Source organism: Siniperca chuatsi, linkage group LG1 (genome assembly GCF_020085105.1).
Source record: "Siniperca chuatsi isolate FFG_IHB_CAS linkage group LG1, ASM2008510v1, whole genome shotgun sequence".
NCBI classification, from domain to species: domain Eukaryota; kingdom Metazoa; phylum Chordata; class Actinopteri; order Centrarchiformes; family Sinipercidae; genus Siniperca; species Siniperca chuatsi.
The window spans coordinates 18775001-18799831 of NC_058042.1; the positions used below are offsets into that span (position 1 = coordinate 18775001).

General features: G+C 40.6%; 1 protein-coding gene across 5 annotated transcripts in view; it reads left to right on the plus strand.

The window, feature by feature from the left end:
* furina (furin (paired basic amino acid cleaving enzyme) a) overlaps nucleotides 1-23624 on the plus strand; it is an 85919-nt gene extending 62295 nt beyond the window's left edge. For all 5 annotated transcript variants that reach the window (XM_044206876.1, XM_044206900.1, XM_044206885.1 and 2 more), the window contains 9 exons: nucleotides 2047-2219; nucleotides 7248-7460; nucleotides 9973-10073; nucleotides 11221-11324; nucleotides 11590-11707; nucleotides 14984-15163; nucleotides 15249-15373; nucleotides 17365-17487; nucleotides 18611-23624. In XM_044206876.1, the coding sequence (XP_044062811.1) occupies nucleotides 2047-2219; nucleotides 7248-7460; nucleotides 9973-10073; nucleotides 11221-11324; nucleotides 11590-11707; nucleotides 14984-15163; nucleotides 15249-15373; nucleotides 17365-17487; nucleotides 18611-19212 (1739 nt within the window). In that variant the 3' untranslated portion in view covers nucleotides 19213-23624. The remainder of the gene's footprint in view (nucleotides 1-2046; nucleotides 2220-7247; nucleotides 7461-9972; nucleotides 10074-11220; nucleotides 11325-11589; nucleotides 11708-14983; nucleotides 15164-15248; nucleotides 15374-17364; nucleotides 17488-18610) is intronic.
* The last annotated feature ends 1207 nt before the right edge of the window (nucleotides 23625-24831 follow it).

Consider the following 24831-nt stretch of genomic DNA (forward strand, 5'->3'; position numbering starts at 1 on the left):
CTCACCCTCCTAACATTGATGTTTTATAATACTGTACGGTGCATATACACAAAAATAATTGATTGAACTTGATGTATTATCAACCTTGGCCTCTGGTTTTGGGGATGGATGAATATTTTAGATGGGGGCTGGAAATACTTGAGACTCAACAAATCACATGGCCCTCTCACAGAAGTGCAGGCTGCCATGGAAACACTAGCAGCTCAGTGCCTGTTTGGTGCTTTTGGAGGACTTCAAAGAGCCAGTGCTTGGTTACTTTAACCAATATAGAGCAGCATGGAGTAACCTGACCTGCAATGCATCAAAGGGGGAAATTAGTTTGTTTTTTAGGTGTTGATTTCTCGCCACTTTTCTGTGGAGGAACATTGCTGAGACAGAGAGAGTTCTGTTTTTAAGAAAACCTTCTGAACTTGAAGCAGAAATAATTGGATAGAACAAGCACCACACTCTCTGTATGCCTTTCCTGCCTTGTTTTGTGTGTGTTAATGTTTTATCTCTGATACATCAATGATCCCTTTAATCCCTTATAAATAAGCCTTACTTGGAGCCTGCCGTAAAACATTGGCTGAGTTATTCTCTTCTCTTAAAATAAGAGAAAGTTTGGTTCAATTTACACTAATTTCATCCAGGCATGTAGAGGAAGACAATTAATGCTTTCTTTCATCTTTTTATCAGAATTTTCAGTCTCTGTAGTGTGCTTCACACTTGAGAAGGCAGTTCACTCACAATGCAATTAATCTCATTCCATTTCAGTTTTTAAAAAAAATGTATTTATTTATTTTTCAAACCAGCTCAAGCGCCAAAGCAAATCAATAGAGATGGAGTTGATTTACACGGTGGGTTCCATAAGAACATCACAGTGGATGCACAAATAACGAGCACGTGCTGCACCACCGCATGAGCTGTACAAATATACACAATGTACAGCATTGCAAACATGTGTAAATATGCAAATCACCGCAGCAGCATTGCTTTGTACCTATACACGTCAAAATTGTTGAACATAAGCACACAGTCAGGTAAACTACAGAGCTACAACACCATGAAGTAAAGCGCTGAGATGCAGACTAGAGGAACAGGATCCTGCAAGATTGTCATCGCTTGCAGCACTTTTTGCATGTTTCTCTGTAGTCCTTTTTTGTGGTTAAGAATACTCCACTGATTTAGTATTGCACTCCTATAATATTATTGCATTCATAATGGCCAGTAAAAAAAAAAGAGGTTGTAATCAATAAAAGCTTCATTGGTTGTTGGTCAGCCATCTCATCTCTGTTTTAGTCTAATCTCCTTTTTTGCCTCAACTGTTACCATCTTTCATTCTTTTATTGAAACATCTAAGATAGATTTTAGGCACATTTTATACATGTTTTCTCTTTAATTTAGGGCTGCAGCTAATTATTTTCATTATTGATTTCTGTCTATTTTTTATTATATTCAGTTTACTATCATATCTGATTAAAGAAAAGCTTCAATTTCTCACATCTAAGAAGCTGGAACCAGCAAGTATTCGGCATTTTTGCTTGCAAAATGATTCCATTATCAAAAAAGTTTCCGAGTCATGTTCTGACGATTGAATTTAAATATTATTCAGCAAATGGGAATTCTCTGGGTATGAGTACATTACAGAACCGATTAAACTTTTTATCTTAATCCTCTTTATACAACTTTCTCCACATATGCTGTAGTACTCCCCAACACCTGTAAATGGACTTTGATGTGTAAAATCAGTGGATTTCCCTTATAAGGAATTCCTGATGTCCATTTTTTATAAGAATTAAAAAGTAGGTATTTGTACTAGATTTACATTAACACTGTCAACTAACTAACTAAATATTTAAATAAAATGCATGCTTTTTGTTCTGCCTGCAATGGCCACCTTGTTCCTAGTCTTTAGCATGATTGATTCTCAACTAAGAGAATTTAAATTTCATATGAACCTTTACTTATCATACAAAATAGTATGTAAGTACTAAGAAAACCTTTCTATTTTGTCATCTGGTGTGTGTGTGTGTGTGTGTACATTTACATGTGGGAACCTGGATGCAGGTGTCCGTATGCTGGACGGTGAGGTGACTGACATGGTGGAGGCCCAGTCTCTCAGTCTGAATCCCCAACACATCGACATCTACAGCGCCAGCTGGGGCCCAGAGGATGACGGCAAAACTGTCGATGGACCTGCCAAACTTGCCAAAGAAGCTTTTCTGCATGGAGTTACAGAGGTGCGTGTGTGTGACTGTTTGTGTGAGACAGAAATTATTTACTGCCTGTGTGTGGCCTTTCAGCAGTCAGTAATTGAACTGTTCAAGCATGAGAGGACACAAGCGAGAAGAACAAAGCAGTTTTTTATCCTGACAATTATGAATTGAAGGGAATGTCCTCTAAAACCCACCAGGGAGGAAAATCTTAGAAAATGAACAGAAGCAGCACTGACAGAAGTGAAGTATGAACAGTTATTTTTATTTTATTCATATCTATCTATCTATCTATCTATCTATCTATCTATCTATCTATCTATCTATCTATCTATCTATCTATCTATCTATCTATCTATCTATCTATCTATCTATCTATCTATCTATCTATCTATCTATCTATCTATCTATCTATCTATCTATCTATCTATCTATCTATCTATCTATCTATCTATCTATCTATCTATCTATCTATCTATCTATCTATCTATCTATCTATCTATCTATCTATCTATCTATCTATCTATCTATCTATCTATCTATCTATCTATCTATCTATCTATCTATCTATCTATCTATCTATCTATCTATCTATCTATCTATCTATCTATCTATCTATCTATCTATCTATCTATCTATCTATCTATCTATCTATCTATCTATCTATCTATCTATCTATCTATCTATCTATCTATCTATCTATCTATCTATCTATCTATCTATCTATCTATCTATCTATCTATCTATCTATCTATCTATCTATCTATCTATCTATCTATCTATCTATCTATCTATCTATCTATCTATCTATCTATCTATCTATCTATCTATCTATCTATCTATCTATCTATCTATCTATCTATCTATCTATCTATCTATCTATCTATCTATCTATCTATCTATCTATCTATCTATCTATCTATCTATCTATCTATCTATCTATCTATCTATCTATAGTTGTATGCAAAAGTTTAGGAACCCCTGACAATTTCCATGATTTTCATTAATAAATATTTGGGTGTTTGGATCAGCAATTTCATTTTGATCTATCAAATAACTGAAGGACACAGTAATATTTCAGTAGTGAAATGAGATTTATTGGATTAACAGAAAATGTGCAATATGCATCAAAACGAAATTAGACAGGTGCATAAATTTCTAAACACCCAAATATTTATAAATGAAAATCATGGAAATTGTCAGGGGTTCCTAAACTTTTGCATACAACTGTATCTATCTATATTTTATCTATATTTTATATATATATATATATATATATATATATATAATATAATAAACTTTGTCCTTCACCCTCCGCGGGTGGTCTCGTCCTTCGAGCTCGGGTCCTCTACCAGAGGCCTGGGAGCTTGAGGGTTCTGCGCAGTATCTTTGCTGTTCCCAGTACTGCACTCTTCTGGACCGAGATGTCTGGTGTTCTTCCAGGGATCTGCTGTAGCCACTCCTCCAGTTTGGGGGTCACTGCCCCGAGTGCTCCGATGACCACGGGTACCACTGTTGCCTTCACCTTCCAGGCCTTCTCCAGCTCTTCTCTGAGCCCTTGGTACTTCTCTAGTTTCTCATGTTCCTTTTTCCTGATGTTGCCATCACTTGGTATCGCCACGTCAACCACAACGGCTTTCCTCTGCTGTTTGTCAACCACCACGATGTCAGGCTGGTTCGCCATTACCATTCTGTCAGTCTGGATCTGGAAGTCCCACAGGATCTTGGCTCGGTCATTCTCTACCACCTTTGGAGGTGTTTCCCACTTTGACCTCGGGGTTTCCAGTCCATACTCAGTGCAGATGTTCCTGTACACTATGCCAGCTACTTGGTTATGGCGCTCCATGTATGCTTTTCCTGCCAGCATCTTACACCCTGCAGTTATGTGCTGGATTGTCTCAGGGGCCTCTTTGCACAGCCTACACCTTGGGTCTTGTCTGGTGTGGTAGATCTGGGCCTCTATTGCTGTGGTGCTCAGGGCCTGCTCCTGTGCAGCCATGATGAGTGCCTCTGTCCTTCAATCCAGCCCGCTCTAGCCATTGGTAGGACTTCTTGATATCAGCCACTTCAGTTATGTTCCGGTGGTACATCCCGTGTTGGGGTTTGTCCTCCCATGATGGTCCTTCCTCCAGCACGTCTTCCTCTGTTCCCCATTGCCTGAGACATTCCCTGAGCACGTCATCTGTTGGGGCCTTATCTTGGATGTACTTGTGGATCTTGGATGTTTCATCCTGGATAGTGGCTCTCACACTCACTAGTCCACGGCCGCCTTCCTTACGGCTAGCGTACAGTCTCAGGGTGCTGGATTTGGGATGGAACCCTTCATGCATGGTGAGGAGCTTTCGCGTCTTAACGTCTGTGGTCTGTATCTCTTCCTTTGGCCACCTTATTATTCCCGCAGGGTATCTGATCACTGGTAGGGCGTAGCTGTTTATTGCCTGGGCCTTGTTCTTGCCATTGAGCTGACTTCTTAGGACTTGCCTTACTCGTTGGAGGTATTTGGCCGTTGCCGTCTTCCTTGTTGCCTCTTCGAGGTTGCCATTTGCCTGTGGTATTCCAAGGTACTTGTAACCATCCTCAATATCTGCTATTGTTCCTTCTGGGAGTGAGACCCCTTCTGTGTGGACTACCTTCCCTCTCTTTGTCACCATTCGACTGCACTTCTCAAGCTCGAATGACATCCCAATGTCAGAGCTGTAGATCCTGGTGGTGTGGATCAGTGAGTCGATGTCCCGCTCGCTCTTAGCGTATAGCTTGATGTCATCCATGTAGAGGAGGTGACTGATGGTGGCCCGTTCCTGAGTCGGTATCCATAGCCAGTCTTGTTGATTGTTTGGCTGAGGGGTTCAGTCCTATGCAGAACAGCAGTGGGGACAGAGCATCTCCTTGGTATATGCCACATTTGATGGATACTTGTGCAAGTGGCTTGCCATTGGCCTCAAGGGTGGTTTTCCACAGCCTCATCGAGTTTGCAATGAAGTGTCTTAGAGTCCTGTTGATGTTGTACATCTCTAAGCATTCAGTGATCCATGTGTGCGGCATTGAGTCATATGCTTTCTTGTAATCAATCCAGGCAGTGCACAGGTTGGTGTGTCGGGCAGTCTTGGGTGACTGTTCTGTCAACCAGGAGTTGGTGTTTGGCTCCTCTGGTTCCCCTGCCAATGCCCTTCTGTGCTTTGCTCATGTATTGATCCATGTGTCCACTTATCTTAGCCGCGATGATGCCTGACATGAGCTTCCATGTTGTGGAGAGACAGGTTATTGGCCGATAGTTGGATGGGACTGTACCCTTTGCGGGATCCTTCAGGATCAGGATTGTGCGCCCTTCGGTAAGCCATCCAGGGTGCGTCCCATCTCTTAGCAGCTGGTTCATTTGTGCTGCTAGGTGCTCATGGAGTGCAGTGAGCTTCTTTAGCCAGTAGGGCCCGGTGCTGTCCAGTTCTTCATACCTGAGACTCTTTCTTGGATGTCTGGACTGGATTCTGTTCAGGGAGGTTGCTGTGGTCCTTTTTCAGAGCCGCCAGCCACTGTGCATCGCTGTTGTGTGATGCCTCCCTCTCCCATATACTTTTCCAGTACTGCTCCGTTTCCAGCCGTGGTGGGTCTGCTCTGCTGTTATTACCCTGCCATTGAGCGTACACTTTCGCAGGTTGAGTTGCGAACAGCCGGTTTATTCTTCTGGCTTCATTATCTCTCGTGTATCTCTTTAGGCGGCTGGCCAAGGCTTGGAGCCTTTGTTTGGCAGTTTTGAGTGCTTCAGGTATGGTCATCTGGTTGTACTTCGTGGGTACTTGCTTTCTCATTGCACCCCTCTCAGCCTCTGTCAGTTGGCTCACTTCTCTCCGGGCCTCCTTGATTTTTGCTGGCATAGTGTACAGGAACATCTGCACGGAGTATGGACTGGAAACCCCGAGGTCAAAGTGGGAAACACCTCCAAAAGTGGTAGAGAATGACCGAGCCAAGATTCTGTGGGACTTCCAGATTCAGACTGACAGAATGGTAATGGCGAAACAACCAGACATCGTGGTGGTGGACAAACAGCAGAGGAAAGCCGCTGTGGTTGATGTGGCAATACCAAGTGATGGCAACATCAGGAAAAAGGAACATGAGAAACTAGAGAAGTACCAAGGGCTCAGAGAAGAGCTGGAGAAGACCTGGAAGGTGAAGGCAACAGTGGTGTGTGTGTGTGTGTGTGTGTGTGTATGTATGTATGTATGTATGTGTATATATATATATATATATTAAAAAAAACAACTGGATTACTGGAGTTTTAAATGACTTGACAAGCAAACTTCTAATGAAAGGCTACATTCCCAACTATATGCATATACAAGAGATTTTAAGGAGGGTCATTTTGAAAACTAGTCTTGTCAGCATCTAACAACATGGCAATCTGAATATTAACCAGTCCTGTTGTTGATAGCAACACTTGTTTTAATGTATGGGACAGTGTTGGATATGTAAAATGAACAAGTCAACAGATTAATAAGCACGCAGATCACACCCCAGGCTCTCACATCTGCACTCCATGAATAAACACATCCATCCAGCTATCACTGACTCTTGTTATAGAGCAGTAGGATTCAAGGCATGTGCCATAAAGCTGATTGGAACCGCTGACAGTGACTACTAAGATAATTGCTGCAGTGACAGCACTGTCAGATGGTGGTGTGGGTGGTGCATAGCTGGGTTTGATCAATGCAGAGAGAGACGCTTCCACTCAATACAATAAAGCGGCTCTTAGATGAAAATTATTGCACTTCAAAGGCTGAGAGGTTGGGTGATTCATTACAATGAGCTGTTGTCATATAGTGCCTTTTTGTATTGCATTGCTGTCATGCAATATTTAACTCGTTTTAATTTACTGAGTGACCACCCCGGCCTCTGTGATGTATGCTGCGTTTTAATGGGGTCTTTTTGAAATGAGCCCTTAAATGAATTTGCCCTCCTATAATTGGCATTCCTATTAAAGATTCTTTTCTGGTTAGCGTTGGTCCCGAGGGATAAATGAATGAAAGGATCTGTGGTTGTCTTTTATTTCCTTTTGGTCTGAAGGGTCGTAATGGTTTGGGCTCCATCTTCGTGTGGGCGTCTGGGAACGGCGGGAGGGAGAAGGACAGCTGTAACTGCGATGGCTACACCAACAGCATCTACACCCTGTCCATCAGCAGCTCCACCCAGAACGGCAATGTCCCTTGGTACAGCGAGGCTTGCTCCTCCACCCTCGCCACCACCTACAGCTCGGGAAACCTTAACGAGAAGCAGATAGTGAGTTGTGTTTGTATCCAGTGACTCCCCTTGTGTCCCTCACATTAACAGAGCTTCTGCTTCCATGTCTGTAGTTTAAAAAAAAAAAAAAGTAGGATTTTTTTTTTTTTCAAGGTGAAGTTTACTTGATCCACAGCATCTTTATAGCCGCTGAAATGTTTGATTGATTAAACAGTCGATTAGTTGATTTAAGGGCCCTCTGGAGTTTTCTTGTAAACAAACAAAAGTTATATTTACATTCAGTTTGTTTTACTCACCAAAACATATTGAGTTTCCTTGATCTCCAACAAACATGTTGAATTAATTTACTTCCTCATAAAACACTTGCAAAGCCGATTTCTTTTCAACATTTTGAAACCTGCATTGTTTACATCCATGTTAACTTGCTTTCAGTCTTCTTCTTCCCTGCCTTTGCTCGCTCATCTCAGCGTTTCTTGGCATGTTACTGCCACCAGTAGATCACTCGAGTAGTGTGAAACCATCGGCAGGAATGTGTATCACGTCACCCGCGTGCATGTGCATCCGTGTGTCTGTGCTTGAGACAAACAACACAGCCTTATTAAAAAAAACAAAAAAACCCTGCTCCATAGCACTTCTAGAGGTCCAAAACTCCCCTGGGTACCTTTAATCTTTAAAGTAATTTATCAAAGAAAAAAGCCAAACATTAGCTGGTTCCAGCCTCTCAAATTTATGATATATATATATATATATATATATATATATATATATATATATATCATAAATTGTAAATTTAATATGTTTGTGATTTGTGTGGTAGCTAGTTGGGCAAAACAAAAAAATTAAAGACGTCACTTTGGTCTCTAGGAAATTGTGACGGGCATTTTTCACCATTATGTTTGTCAAAGTTAATGAGCGGCGTTTATGATAAAATACTAGACTGGTTAGCATAGACACTGTGAATATGACAAGAATATTTTATATTTTAAGCTGCATTTTCAATGTTTCTAAACCCTTTAGGAGTACCTCTTGATCATACTGTATATTAGATGCATTTACATTTTCAACATACATATGGCTGCAGGTAACAATTATCGATTAATCTACCAATTATTTTCTTAATAAACTCATACTTTTGGTCTATAAATAGCCCATGGCAGAGCCCAATGTGACGCCTTAAATTGTTTTGTCTAACCAACTGTCCAAAAAGATGCAGCTTACTATCACAGAAGACTAAGAAACCAGAAAATATTCACATTTGAGAAGCTGGAACCACAGAATCTTTTGCCATTTTTGCTTGAAAAAAATAAATTAAATGATTAATTGATTATTGTGAAATAGTTGCAGATGAATTTTTATCTCAGTGGACTAAGTGATTAATTGAGTAATTGTTTGAGCTCCATACATACGGCATATGGAGCATTTGCAGCTTTATTCTGCACCTGCTGTCTGAACCACAGCATTACTTCTTCATTCTTTCCTCCTTTTCTTCACTTTCTTCTTCTTCTCCATTCATCCCGTCTTGGGCCATTAAAATTATTATGAATAGTGAGCTGCTGAAACTCCATCTGGCAGTCTGCTGCTTGATATTCTTCTCACAAACACAAAATCACACACACAGTCTTTCTTTCTCTAGCATACAGTCTAGCAGCCAGACACAACTGGATGGACAGCTTATGACATCTCTGTGACATGTGGCTGGTCCCTTAATGCTTGAGTGCTGTACTCATTTAATTGTGCTGTCACTCATGAAGCGGGGATGAAGAAGAAGAAGAAGAAGAAGAAGAGAGACTGTGGGACCTCTGGGGTTATGCAGGAGCGAATATCTTCATTTCTGTTTATGGTTTTTTTAATTTTTTTTCTTTTTTAAATTACACTTATCTTATCCTTCTCTTTCAATTTAAAGTAAGGGGTATATGGGAAGCTCCTGAATACATAGTTGGACCATTAAAGTCCGTTCTGCCTGTGCATTTATTATTTTATTTAGTCCGTTAAAAGGTCAATTTCTGGAGGCTCTGCATTGGTCATTTTTGATTCCAACTGCTTTTGTATCAGTCTTATTCAGTTCCATAGATTTACCTCCCCTTTAGGATTATACTGTGGGCGACTGGGGGCTTTTTGCGAGGCAGTGTTTTGTAACCTTTATCCTTCGCCAGATGGGTTTTGCTGAGTGCAAACATGCTGGTTCTGCACTGTCTTGCTATGTATTCATGCACTTGCAGAAATTCAATCCTGGGAGCTGCCCTGTACAACCATAGCCCTCTGCTGTGGGTCGCTGAGGAGATCTCTACTGGAGGAGTTCGATCTTTTTTTTTTGCTCAGTTAAATGAGCCAAATTATCAGGTGACAAGAGTTTAAATATCTTGTAAATTTATTTTTTAATGTGAAGGCACAAGAGCAGTTCTGGTAGAAGTTTAGGGTTTGTAATACAGTGTGAGGATGGACCAAAGTTTTAAAACTGAATTGGAAGAGTAACTTTAGGTAACTGTTTTTGAGAATATTTTCCACTTTGTCAGAGGTGTCTATTTAAGCCCACCGTGTTCATCTTCCTTAGGTGACTACAGACCTGAAATCAAAATGCACAGACTCCCACACAGGCACCTCTGCCTCCGCGCCGCTGGCTGCTGGGATCATTGCTCTTGCCCTTGAAGCCAAGTAAGTGCTTATCACCATCTTCCTGATTCTTACCAAACTTTGCAATTCTCTTCAGCTGTACAGCCTCATTCTAACCTTCTCTATCTGCATATTTCCCTGACTTTTGTTGATTTTAAAATAATTTAATCCTACGTAAAAGAAAAGTGTCAAATATAATTTGCACAGAACTCATGATTAGACCGCGCAGTAATTTATTCTAGAGAAAGATTGGTCATTTTCAGAACCTGCATGTACGCTAAAATATTCAGAAAGCCAAAGTAGTTTAAATAATGCCCCACTGCTATCAGTTTCTAGCATGTGTTTAGAAGTTTCCTAACTGCAAATTGGTCATTTAGTGGCAACAAGTAAAATATTTTTCTACCTTTTTAAAAAAAAAAAATGTATTTATTTTTATTTTTTATTTTTTTATACACAGACTTTTAGAAGCCCAATTAATGTAACACTCATGTACTAAATCTGGCTTTAACTGCTGGTGCTGTGTGTTTATGCATCAATTCTGCTCGATTATCCCTTTTTATGAATTACTTTTTAACCCTTCTGCCTGACAGATTTCTGCAGCGCATTTTCAAAAATTGCACAATTTGATGTAAGCACTAATCATTTTTATCCAGTCACGCAGCACTAATGGAGGGACAAGCACGAACGTCTTAACAGTCCTGAAAATGAGTAATTAGTCTTGTGGCAACACAGAGTGAGGTGATGGAAAATGATTGCAATTAGGAATGAATTTGATGAAAAAGTTATTGAGCAAAGTTACTAAATAATATGCTTTATTTTACTAAATCTGCAATAAGAAGAATACATTTAAAGTTAAACCCATCTGTGACCTCCTGTAACCCTTTTTTTGTGGCTGCAAGCAGGATGATCACTTTCAATTTTTTCAGGTTCAGTTCTCTTTACAATACATTTTGCCAAAGGGCAGAAATTGAGTTGAAACACATGTTGACAGAAGATTTAATGTAATTCAGGAAAGTATGTGACTGGTACTTCATTGTATTCTGTATTTAATCAGCTGTCCACTGTAGGATGTATTGTCAGAGGCACCTGTTTGAGTGCCTCAACTTGATTTTCAAGCCAGACTCTTATCGTGTGTGTCTCTCCTCTTTTTATGTGGCTCTGTGTGTGCTTGCATATACACATGTTCCAGTAAAAACCTGACCTGGAGGGACATGCAACATCTGGTTGTACGAACTTCTCACCCTGCCCACCTGCTCACAAACGACTGGAGAACCAATGGGGTTGGGCGCAAAGGTACAACAACTCCTTCCAAGTTCTCTTCTGCCCTCTGCAGTTTGCAGATGCCTTTGAGGCTCATTAGTATATTGTACATCTAAAAAAACAAATTGTCATTAGTGATGCAAAGCCCTGGAATTGGACAGAAAGGTTGTGTGACAGCTTAAAATGTGATGCACACAGTGTAGCTCGTCTGTAAAGATCGAACTGGAGGAGTGAGGATGCTGCTCTCAGCACGCCAACATTCATGTGTCTGTTTCCTCTTCTCTCTTGGTCTCTGCAGTTAGCCATTCATATGGATACGGTCTACTTGATGCCAGTGCAATTGTAGCGCTGGCAGAGACGTGGACCAATGTGAGGCCACAGCGGAAATGTGTGATCACCATGGTCTGTGAGCCAAGGTTAGTACACTACACATGCACACACGCGCGCATACACACGCGCACACTCACAGCTCACTGGAATTATCTAAAGACTCTGATTACAAGTGTCTACACATATTACAGCTGTCACAAAAATCTAGAATTAACTGAATATGAACGAACAAGTAATTAGTTCGAATTAATTTGAACGCAACCCACGTAGCCTTATCCTAAACTACATTGTAGAATGAATGTTGTTCCGTTCATTTGAAGGTACCTCACTTGAGTGACAAGCTAACGTTCCTGTAAAGCAGTTGCATTTTACAAACTCAGCAAAGAGCCTTACCTATACACACAATGTTTTCATCTATTTGTCAAATTCAGAATCTTTAAAGTTTAGCACGGCTAGCTAGTTTTCTCCATTTTGTGTTGGCAAAGAGAACAACAGTAGCCTGCTCCATTTCAGTGCGCCGGTGCACTGCTTAACACGTAACGGCGAGGGCCGGGAAAACTGTTTTTAAATGGAGTGTAATCTGTCAGCCAGCAGCAGCAACCAGGCTATTGTTTTGCATTATGTGAAATATAAGTTTAACCGTTTTGGAGTTTGACCCTTACTAAGGACTAAAAGTCAGGATATCTCCTGTCTTTAAATCTGTCGCGTGTTAGTCCCCCTACTTCATGGAAGTGCAATACTAAATCACCGGGGTACCTTTAACCAGAAAGGTGCCTCACTGACATAAGGTTTTACAGGAGTGTCCTGGCTAAGGTAGCAGCAGCACATAGAACACGGAGGTACACACGATAAAACAATATCAGCAAAGCAGATGTGATCAGAAAGATAAGTTAATACTGATTTAAAAAAAACGGCAGTCAATAACAACTACAAGAAACAGCAACAGAAACAATAAATACATTGTTATATAGATTTTTAGTTAATGTAAATTCAGCCTGTGATTAAGCAGCATGATGAGATAAGACTGGATGCTTGAGACGCAGAAATTGACTAAACTGGTCCATAACATAACGTAGGTGGAGGACATGCTGTATGACTGAGCTGTCATGCTTTGCTGCAGTGACACTCTGTCTTCATCTTCAGCTTGGCTCTGGGCGCATGTTGAAATGCTCCATGTTGGCGCTCAGCGTTAGCAGTAGCATTTTAAAAGAGAAATAGTTATTTGTCAATTCATGTGTACCTTTCACTGTTAGGACTCAATATTTCTCCGCAGCCATTTTATTCTTTCTTCTCCTGGTGTCACAGTCTAAACACAGTCTGACATATCCTCTTCATTATGCGCTCCCTTTCACTTCTCTCTGCTGGGTTTGAGGTTTCTCTCTCTTTTACTGCAGCTATGAGATGCTCAGAGCAGATGGTTCAAGCATCTGGGAGCAGCAGTCAATGCAGGTTATTCAATTTCCATTTTAGGTGTTTAGCTGATTCACTTATCCAGAGTGACTTGAAATGAGACAGCAGGTAGGTGTTCAGCGTCTTTCATTGTCAATTACATCAGAATCATGACAGTGTGCTCAAAAAGGGAAAACCACAGTACTACATACACACAGTACTACATTATAATGACCATAATTCTAATTCATAATTGATCTGCAAAGGAGTTTGCAGATCATTGATTTGAATTGTATCAGTGTGCCTAATCTTGTGTTTACATTTGGAATATGGATTGTGCCTTAAAGCATGAAGTCTTTGCAGAAAAGCTCCTGTAAGCATGTGTCTAACCAAAGAAGTGAGCGCGCTTTGTTTCAAATACGTATCAGAGAGACTTCTTGTCTATCGTTTCAACATTGAATGTGACAGACACCGAGATGTGTGTGCAGAAAAACTTAATGCAAATTACCAGCAGGACTGCAAAATTTTGTATTACTGCAAACTGGAGTATGGCATGAGTTGGAAGTGATTTCAAATTTAGAAATACCCTGTCCTTTCTCAAGCATATTCACCACCAAATGGATGGCAATGCTTAAGGTTTGGCCAGCTCCCAGAATATTTTTGGTGGTTCTTGGAAAGCTTTATACACGCTGGATTAAAATACACACTTGTGTTCTCCCCAGGATTATTGCTGTAAACAGATTTAATTTGAAAATAACTGAATAAATGATTTGTAATAAGTGTGTGATTGATAGATTTTTCGTAATGCATTGGCCCAGATCTGTGGGGAGCTGCTAATTGCCAGGAAAAAACAATTCAAGCAGAAGGTAACTAGAAAATACAATAATACTGTTTGTGCACTGCTGGTCTTTGGCTTGTAATATTTTACAGGCATCTTTTAATTTTCAGTGATAGTGTTTACCATCATCACTGAGGTGAGTTTCACCTGTAGCTGCTACTGAAATGTTGATAATGAAAAGGGCCAAAGATGTCTTTCTTGATCAGTTACCCTCATTTACTTGTTGATTTTCCACAGTTACTGAATAGCAGATTGCTGTTTATCAGTTTGTAGCACATCCCTCCCCTCTGTCTTTCTGTGTGTGCTTATAAAAACAGATGCCATGCCTCCAACAGTGCCACAAATTCTTCTTCTCCCAGACTTTAAATCACAGGCGCCTGTGCTGCAGTAGTCAACTGGCAATGATAGATAAACTTCAGCAGCTATTTGTATAAATTTCCTTTTCTTTCTCCCCCTTATTTTCTGACTCTGCCTAGAAACACCACCAAATACATACTGCAACAGCCCAAACATGCAAATGTTGAAGTTCTGCGTTGCTGCCAATTTGCATCATATAAATAATGTGGACAGTCACTGTATGACTTGTTGGCGTCTACAAAAGTGCTGTAAATTAACCTTTTAGACTATTCCAATGTGAGGCTGCTACAATGGTGAAAGGTGTTTATGCAGTCCTTTTTATGCATCATGAAAAATTTATCAGAGTGAACCTGGAGGGACTGTGTCTTAAAAACGGCATGACAGTTTAGTGATCACACCACATCTTGTCTATAATTTGGGCACCTCAGTGTCACTAAAACCCTGTGCCTTCCTCTTCCTCAGAATTGTTGTGGATGCGTGTAATCTCCTAAGCGGATTTGGGGGGGGAGTAAAAAGAGGTGGGTGCTTTACTTCCACAGAGGACACTGGTGCTACAGGTTGTGAGACATTAATCCTGTTCAAGGCCACAAACTCTTCACCCTTCGCAGGCTTGCACACTGGCCAGGAGCAAAATGTCACACTCACACAGTTATCTGGAGTGTAGCTTATCCAAAGCTCAGAACAAGCCAGTAATGATTTCAGCAGCACACAACCTACAACTAATGCACACCACTGACTTAATTTGTCTTCTTTATATGTCGTTTCTCATGTTTGACAGGAACATCGGCAGCCATCTATCAATTAACAAGAGTGTGGATGCCTGCATCGGGACAGACACACACGTGACCTCATTAGAGCACGTCCAGGCCCGGCTCACCCTGTCCTACAACCGGAGGGGAAACCTGGCTATCCACCTCATTAGTCCTGCCGGCACACGCTCCACTCTGCTCCACCCCAGGTACAAACACACAAACACACACAGACATACAGTACAAGTTGGTAAATGCAAACTGCCGACACTCCTGCTTGTCGTTCTCCTGCAGGCCTCATGACTACTCATCAGAGGGTTTTAATGACTGGGCTTTCATGACCACCCACTCCTGGGATGAGAACCCCACCGGGGAGTGGACGCTGGAGATTGAGAATGTGGCTGGTGCCAGTGATTATGGTAAAGCATCTCTGTTGTGGTGTTTATAAGAGAGATTCAAGAAATTAATATTTTGGTGAATTTGCCTGCGTGTTTGTGTGTTCATATCTAGAATTTGGAGCTATCCACATTTATCTGACATTTTTGGCCATATTTGAAATAGGGCTGAAACGAATGATTATTTTCATTACTGATTTCTGTCGATTTTACTTTTCTGATTGTTTTATCAGTAAAATGTCAGAAAATAGTAAAAGATGCCCATTATGTCCATGTCCAAAGAGACATCCAAGGAGACATCTTCAACCTAAAGATATTTCATTTTAAATTATATTGAACAAAGAAAATCAGTAAATCCTCACATTTGAGAAGCTGGAACCACTTTGGCGCTTTTGCTTGCTAAACGACTTGAATAATTAATTTTCAATCAATTGACTAATCATTTTATTAATTAAGAGACAAAAGCACAAAAAACAAAAAACCCAAACAAAATAAATTTAGAAAAAACAAATACAGAAAACAAACATCACCCACAATATTACACAAAACCAGACAAAAACATAAAATCAAACCTATAAATCCACATAGAAACAAACATAACTCAAATACCACCAGGCCTAAGAACATAAGTACATAATTAGAAATAAACAGAATACTAAATCCTGATTCTCATATGCAAAGTAATGGTAATATTTTGTTGAAAACTTGAAATGTTGTACAGCTTAGAGACAGTGGCACTGAAGAAAAGACAAGAGGCAGAGCTGGAGGTAGCAGAGCTTAAGATGTTGAGGTTCTCTTTGGGAGTGACGAGGATGGACAGGATCAGGAATGAGTACATCAGAGGGACAGCTCATGTTAGATGTTTCGGAGATAAAGTCAGAGAGGCCAGATTGAGGTGGTTTGGACGTGTTCAGAGGAGAGACTGTGAATATATTGGTAGAAGGATGCTGAGGTTGGAGCTGCCAGGCAGGAGGTCTAGAGGAAGACCAAGGAGGAGATTTATGGATGTAGTGAGAGAGGACATGAAGTTAATGGGTGTGAGTGAAGAGGATGCAGAGGACAGGGTTAGATGGAAGCACATTATTCGCTGTGGCGACCCCTGAAAGGGAACAGCCGAAAGGAAAAGATGTTGAAAACTTGAAAAATACCTTTTCTCATTTTTAGGGGGCATTTTTTGCCTTTATGTGATAGCTACAGTAGAGATACAGACAGGAAACACGGGAGGAGAGAGAGAGGTATGACATGCAGCAAAAGTCCTCAGGTGGATTTAAACTGGGGGCATTGCGGTCACGTGGTATGCGTCTTAACCACTAGGCCACCAGGACAGCATCAGTTGACCTCACGTGAATGTTAATCAACACATGTATTAATCTGTTGAGTCTAGAGTTCAGCTCGAGGGTTAAGGGTTCAGTGCCAGGAGATTAGAGATCAATGGCTTCTGTATCCAAAGTTCCCGTGCCTTTGTGCTCTTTATAGTAGCTGTGAAGCTGACAATATAGCTCTGCAGCAATCAATTTTCTTATAGTAGGGAGCACAATAAAGCAGTGGAGTGAATACTTCACTCTTGTTGTTTGCCCTTGGATCATCCACCAACAATTGTCTGCATCTGGACATAGCAGGTCCACCACAACACAGTATTCAGTAGCCAAGAAAACCCCAGAAAACAGATCTAGATAAATGTCCCACACCTCCCTCCTCTGTAAGGAGTCATTTCCTAAAGTGGAACCTTTCACAAGGCCCCACACTTGAATGAATCTTCAGAGACATGAACTTTATAACACTTTTATTAGGCACAGAGTGAAATCATGCTGTCTTTAAATTGTGGCTCATGTCAAGGAGTCATTTTCTGTCGCTTTATGCAGAAAATCCACCAGTCTACAATGAGAAGAGGATACGTTTAAAAAATCCACCTTAGGGAGTGCCAGAGCCTTACTGTTTTTGACAGGCCTACATCATCCCCCTTGGTTAATTTCAGTTTTTTTTTTTATTATCTCCGTCTCTATCTCTCCGCTCAGGCACTCTGACCCAGTTCATCCTGGTGCTGTATGGCACCGGCTCAGCATCTTCCAGCTCCTCTGAGAAGTCTCAGCCTGGCAACGGCAACTGTAAGACCTTGGACCTGAGGCAGATATGCATCGGTAAGACTGGTATCTCTTGTCTCCAGTTTGTTCCTCACAGGAAGTTACTGTCACAACAGCTGGGAAGGGGTTGTGTAATTACTGAGTCTTGTTGAGATGTGAAATGTGAAGTAGCCTGGATGAATGATGATGTTATTCCTTGAGAGCTCAGCTGCATCCGTTTGCATTATGTGTCTCTTTGGCAACTGCGGGCAGACTTATTTGAAAGTCACACAATTATCTTATTCAAACTCAAACTGCAAACATCATGCCAGTATGTAGCTTTAGCATCAGGATCAATTTCAATTGAAGATCTAACTTCTGATGAGAAACAAATTAAATTTTACTCCAGGTCCCTTTTTAATAATCTCATTTAAATTGAATGGTGCCCATACCGCTGTCTCATACCTAATCCAAATACTGCTATAGGCAAGGTCTCAAGATACTACTGACTGAGCACCAACTCAGTGTGTCCACATACATGCTCTCTGAAACAGTGACAGTCTGACCCCTACAGACTGTCAGAGGTACTTACATCCTGATAGACAAGCGCATATACAGACTCATTAGAGAGTGAGCTGAATTTAATTATCATATATTTCATTATCATATGTTATGATTATCACGTATCACATAGTACATAGTGCTCTTTGACTGAGGGGCTCACAACTCTAGTTTTCTCTGTTTTTGACCAAGTTGACAAGACCCTGCAGTAAATTAGATTTTCTTTTTTTCTGTTAGCTCACACTCCTGTTTTCAGCTGTTACCCCCAGCACCCACAGTCTGTTAATTGCCATTATATGCAATGGTCTGCATCTGGACCTGCTGCATAATGAAATGAGTCTGTTGACTTAAACGTGCTGCACTCAGCATATAAACTGCAAAGCTTTTCGTCATCACTATTTTTTTCAGTCAGGAAAAGTGAAAATGGTGACTTGAAAGCAAAATTGCCTTGAAACTTTGTCTCACATTTCCAAGATACCAAACAACCCATGGTTGAATAAATACAGAAATATCAGAGACAGCGTGCTTTACCATGTTAACTGTGCTCTCTGAGCCTTGACTCTCTGGGCAGGAATCCTCGTTGTCTGACTCAAAAGGTGTGCACGGCTGTTTTTATTTTAGTTTTGTTTCTCTGTTACAGAGTGCAATGCCGGCTACTACCTCTTTCAGCAGGGCTGTGTGAAAGAATGTCCAGCAGGCTTCTCAGTGGGCTCCCAGCCCCTCAACTACACAGTGGGAAACTTTATACCACCAGCTTCCGTCCCAGCCTGCCTGCCCTGCCCACCGCCCTGCCTGACCTGCAGCAGTCTCAGTCCTCAGGCCTGCCTGTCCTGCCTCCCTCACAGCTCCCTGGACCCCATCTCTGGCACCTGCCTGCACCTTAACCAGTACATGCGCGAGTCCCCTGGCAGCTTCATGGTGGGCCAGGGGAACCCGGGATCACAGCTCAGCTCTCGGCTACCCATCACCATTGCCGTGCTCAGCTGCATGGCCATCATCGCCACCTTCGCTGGCATCTTCCTGCTGCTGCAGCTGCGCTCGGGTGCACTCATTAAGCTGCCCTCTCTGGAGGCTGGCAGCGGCTTCGGGGGCAGCTTCAGCCTCGGGGGAAATAGGGTGGTGTCGTACCGCGGCATCCCGACAATGTGGGGGGATGATGGGGTAAATACAGACTCCGAAAACGAAGAGTTTGACGTCCAAAATGAGAGGACTGCCTTTATCAAAACACAAAGTGCTCTTTAATGCCTCCCCCACATCCCTCCTTCTCTCCTGCTTCTCATCCCCATTTGTCTGATAATTCAGGGCTGTGGTAACTGTCCTTTCACAGTCTTTTCTGGTTTTATCGCTCATCCCTTTTTTCTGTCTCTGTCTTATCGGGTTTTCATCTGAGTCCTGCTTCAGGATCTTGTCTTCCACTCTGCTGTGGGAGACCTGATGGGAAGCCACTGTCTCTCAGAGCTTGGGATGGCCCAAGCTTTCCTCTGTTCACACTTGGGCGCAGTTCTATTAAACTGTCTGTCTGTGCAGAGTCCATTTTCCCCTCTAGCTCCAACTTCTTTTTGTTACAGTAAACAAATAATTATTTGCTTTCTTCCTTTCCCCCCCCCCTTTCCATCAGTCTCAGTGCAGTAGCCAGACGAGATTGTTGAATGTGAGGAGTAGAGATATGTGTTTGCACACGTCCGAATGCCTGTGTCTGTGTGAATGTGAGCGTGTAAATCTGATGAACAGTGTAGTGCCCTTTTATAGGGAAGCTAAAGCGGGTCCTGTCACATTTAGTACTTTAACTAAAAAAGTGCAAACAAAATGTTATTATGAGGCATGAAATCGGATTTTGGAAACATTGATTCTATCCGAAGTGCCGTCAACATCCAAAATATGTTCAGAAAAGCACCATTTATCTGTAGTGACTCACATTTTTAAAGTGCAATTTTAAAAATGCACAAATCGAAAGCATAATAGTTGTCAAGGAAAGGTCCAGACTAATGGTTTATAAACATTACCATATGTGTCACCAGTCAGAGAAACAAAACAGCTTTCTGAATGTGTCATGTCTGTCATCTTTCTTTTGATAATGAGACCATATTTTGTGTTTACTTCAAACCAAATCCATCTTTTTTTTAAAAATCCGTGCAGTTATTGATCTAGGTGTGACAGGGGCTTTAGTTCTCCTATTGTACACACAATCTGGAAAGATCTCTCTTGGCTCTGGCAGAACAAACTGAGTCACACAACTAGCAAAGCTTCCTCCAGTCTGTTGGGACTTACTTATTCTAGTTTGGAAACTAGAAATTCTCCTGCGCTCATAACCTCCCAACCATCACATGGAAGGGTGTCAAATAATAAGATACAAGATACAAGAAAAAGAAAAAAAAAAAACACACACAGGCTACTCGATCAACCCTGAGGCACAATCCCTTTCAGGGATATTTAATTTCTGTGTCTCGTGCTCACATCCTGGGGCTGGGAGAGAAGCAGCCGAGGTGCTGATGGGACCCAGAACAATATGTGACTGTTGAGCTCAAGAGCTTCTCAAAGCAGCTGGCAGGTGTTGAGTTACCTGTGATTGATTTCTTGACAGAGCAGACGCAGTAACAACACATTGATGCTTTCCCTTTTTGTCTGAGCACATTAGCACTACAAACACATGCCTCATATCATAATGACTGAAACTTTATTAATGTGTGTGTGCGGCTGAGTGTGTTAGTTTACTGCACATGAGGTGGAGAAATGTTTATCTGCCCTCTGAAGTGAAGGTTTCCTTTGCTCCTCCGTCTCAGTCTCTGCTCTCTTTTTCCAAATCTTGAATACTGTTTAGATATCCTGCGTTAAGACTCCACATCTCATCAGTGTCTCTGCACTTTCCCTCCAGTCTTCATCTGAAATTCAGATTAGATGATCTCTTCAGCGTACTTGTCAATTAATTATATTCTGAATGATACTGCAGCAACTATTTATTCTGAGAGATTTTAATCATACCTTTTAGGGAAGATTGTTTTAAAGTGATTTTTTTTTTCCCCGGGTCGGGTTATCATCTAAAATATGCATCTCATGATTTAATCCAGAGTAGCCATTTTGAATCCATTGATCTTTTTCTTCTACGTTGAAATTACTTTATTTTTAAATTTCTAGTACAAAAACAGTGGAGCTTGCTGAGAGAGGTTGTCATGGTGATGACATGCATACAAAACTGCAGCTGCTCATCCTTTTATCTACCTCTCATAATATTCAGCAAGGGTTCATACGCCTTTAGAGGAGCTGTTAAATAATTATAGAGGTCAAATTATATGTAGGTCAGATATAAAAAGCGCTTCTCGAGAAATATTTAGGGGGGATAGGCATGTAAGTTAAATTTATGTTTTAGAAGAGAAACAAGCAGTTGCAGTTCAGAAACTGTAAAGCTGCTGTGTGAATTCTAGTCTACTGAACCTCCTATCTCTCCTAAAATGTATTGCCTTTAGGATCAGCATTCATGGGCAGACACTCCTGGGCTTTAAAAACCTGTTATTGAAAATAGAATGGGTTGAAGGATTGTCCATAGATCTTGTTGGCCAGCGTTAAAGTGCTAAATCAACTTAAAATTCTTAGGGGCGTTTGTCTTCCTCACCTCTCATTCTCAGTTTCTATCCGGGCAGCTCGATCAGGGGTGACCACCTTTTTTGTTAAGTTTATGTCACTGACAATCACACAAAACAAACACATTTTAATTTAACCACTTGTGTTGGAAAGCCTTCTCAGAAGGCATTATTCATAAATATGCAGAGTTGAATATGATTTAAATTGCGAAAGCGTGTGCAGAGAAAGGGAAAAAATATATATATAAAAACAGCAGAGAATAAAGAGTTTCAAACCAGTCTCTGCCAGCATCCTGTTCAAAAGCATGGAGAAGGATTGGTATGTATGCTCTCAAACACAGCACTGAGCCAGGAGGCTTAATTCATCTCAGATGGCCAGTGCAGGTGTAGCACATTTGGCTTATCGCTGCAGTTTCAGCCAGGAAGCGCTAAACTGGATTGGAAACCAACCTGAGAACGTGGATTTAGAGAAAGTGCCCTCAAAAGGAACAAAGCTAATGTGGCTGTAGAATGAGCATGTGCTGCATTGCTTTATGTGATGTACATTAGTGCCTACTGCCATTTAGGCTTTGATTGGCCCCAGTTTAAGGGGTAAATTTAACTACAGCCTCAGACTTGAGCCACAAAATGTTATTGACTTCCCAGCTTGGTATGAAGTGTGTAAACAACAGATAATAGGCTAATACAGCACCAAAATTGCTTCCATAAACAATTTTCCCTAACTCTGGATGCTCTGTTTGCTTTTTTTAGAATAACTATAATGTGGGACTCAAATTTGTTGCAATTAGTACTGATTAATTGATGCTCAGTCTTGTCAACATTATCCATTGTGCATCTTCCCTTTCAAAAGACTTATATTGCTTCCAGAAAGAATAGTTTCTACTAAAGTGCAACATTGTGGGGTGTTCAGCAAGTTTCTGTGGCCCCTCGAGAGCACACACAAAATTATTTATTCATCTTAGCTTGATGTTGCATTCACTACAGCTTGAAAACTCAAACTGATGAAGTCGGAGCTTTGTGCATTCAGGTGTTTTTTTACTTTTAAGAAAATCATGAATGCGGGCGGCATTAAGTAGCTAGTGCTTCCAAAGCACAGGGAGCTGCTGAAAACCATTAGCAGCCAGCTCATTCTTTCACTTCAAAAATGTGATGGAAACTACACACTAAAACAGAAGAGGTTCTCTAAATGTACCAGTCAGCAGCTTGTAATTATAAGGACACCACTTCACCAGTGTGAAGCCTTTTCATATAGAAAGTAACAGGAATGTTACAAAAGATCTGCTCGTTGCAAATTGTCTCCTCTGACTATAAAGAAAAGACTCGCTCATGGGAATGATGGAGCCTTTTTCTTCATACAGCTGATTTATTTAATGCGGAGCTCGATGTTGCTTCAGTCCTGCCTTAGGATGTAGTCTGAAGTGATCAATATCAAGTCGGATGGAGTTAATAGGAGCAATATCTTTGGCATAACCAAAGACAATCATTTTAATGCTGTCTGTTTAGTGTTACGACGTGTTGCTTTCAGGTTGTCTCAGTCCATCGAACCCTTCACTTGTTCAAAGTGTTCTGTTGATGTCATTCTGTCCTCTCTGCCTTTTTGAAGATCTGCGGTGACACCCTGTATGTTCAGCAGCTGTGGAGGGAGGAGGTAGAATGTATCCCATCTCCATTAACTTAAGGGCTGAATCCGATCTGCGTGCGTCCGTGTGTACACATGCTTGTTTAGGTATAAATGAAACTCTTTGTGATTGGGGGTGGGCTGGGTATTGGGGGATGGGGTGGGCTTGGTTAGTGGAGCAACCTCAGACGACTCTGTTGACCACCTCCCGCCTCTTCGTGAGGTTCTTGGCCTGTGGCTGCACACAGTACCTTACAGATTTGTGACCTATGAATAATGTACAAGAATGATTATCTTACATGGGACATAACTCTAAAATAAGGCCTATTTTTGTACTATATGAATGGTGCAGTGTAATTTTCTTGTAATTTAAAGATTTTTTTGCTCTTGTTTTTCTCCTTTTTATTTAATTGATGTCAATTATAGATTCTACTAAAAATAAAGATCTATGCAAATTTGAATGTGTTTTTATTAAGTTAAATACTCTTCAAGGAAATATGACATGATGATGTAGGTTGGTGTATAAAAACTGCACAGTGGTGGTAATCCCTTAAGTAAAAGTACCAGAACAACAATGCATTTATGTTATGAGTAAAGGTACAGAAGGGTCAGCAAAACATACTTAAAGTATCAAAAGTAAAAGTTATTATACATGACATTATTAGACTGTTAATACTGATGCAGCAATGTGTAAACAGCTTTATACTTTTGTAGCTGGTTGAGGTGGAACTAGTTTTAATTACTTTAAAACAGTTAGGTAGTTTAGTCTTAACCTAGGGGTTGACTCCACTCCAGTGGGTTGCAAAATAAATCTGAGGGGTCATGAGATTATTTATGGAAGAGAAAAGAAAAAGTTCTGCTATACAAATTTGTATTCATTTAGAACATTTCTCTGATCTTTGCTTTTTTGTGAACATTTTTATGAAATATGGGGATAATTTGCCTTGAACACTTTTAAAAAAATAAAACCATCAGAAAAGTTTGGAGGAGAAATGTATCTGATGGTGGAAACATGACAAGAAGTATGCACTTGTACTTTACTTGAGTATTTCCATTTGATACTTATTTAACATATTATGATTTTACATACAAAACACATGATCTGTTTATAAAACATGATGCATTTTTCAGTGCACAAAATCTGCTTCTCAAATAATTTCAGTCCTTATAAAGTAATTCCAGTATTTTTAAACCTAGACCCTATTTTTTACATATTTTGGGGTCTAAATGACCAATAGGTACAAAAAGTTTTGGAATTGGTCCAGTAGATCGCCTCAGCTTGGCTGCCTGAAACGGGCTGCAATGGCTGCAACGTAATCCTTATTGGCAATTGCACCAATAGAAATTACGTCTACTAAACACACTCAGATTGTTATTCTAAGTGTCTGACAACATTATGGAAATGATCCCTACAGAGACAGACCTTTTTGTTTAACCAGAAACAAGTCTCGCTCATTTAGTCTCACTCTGAAATCTCACAAGAGGTGAGTTGTTGCATGAAGATGACATTGGAAACGTTTCTATATCCATAGTAAACATGAGTCAGTAAGTCATCTTACTCATTAACAAAATGTTCTATGAAGCCAAAATATGTATTAATAGGGTCCAGGTTCAAACATACCAGAATTACCCTTTAACTGACTACTTAGTCATATTTTCTTGAAAACA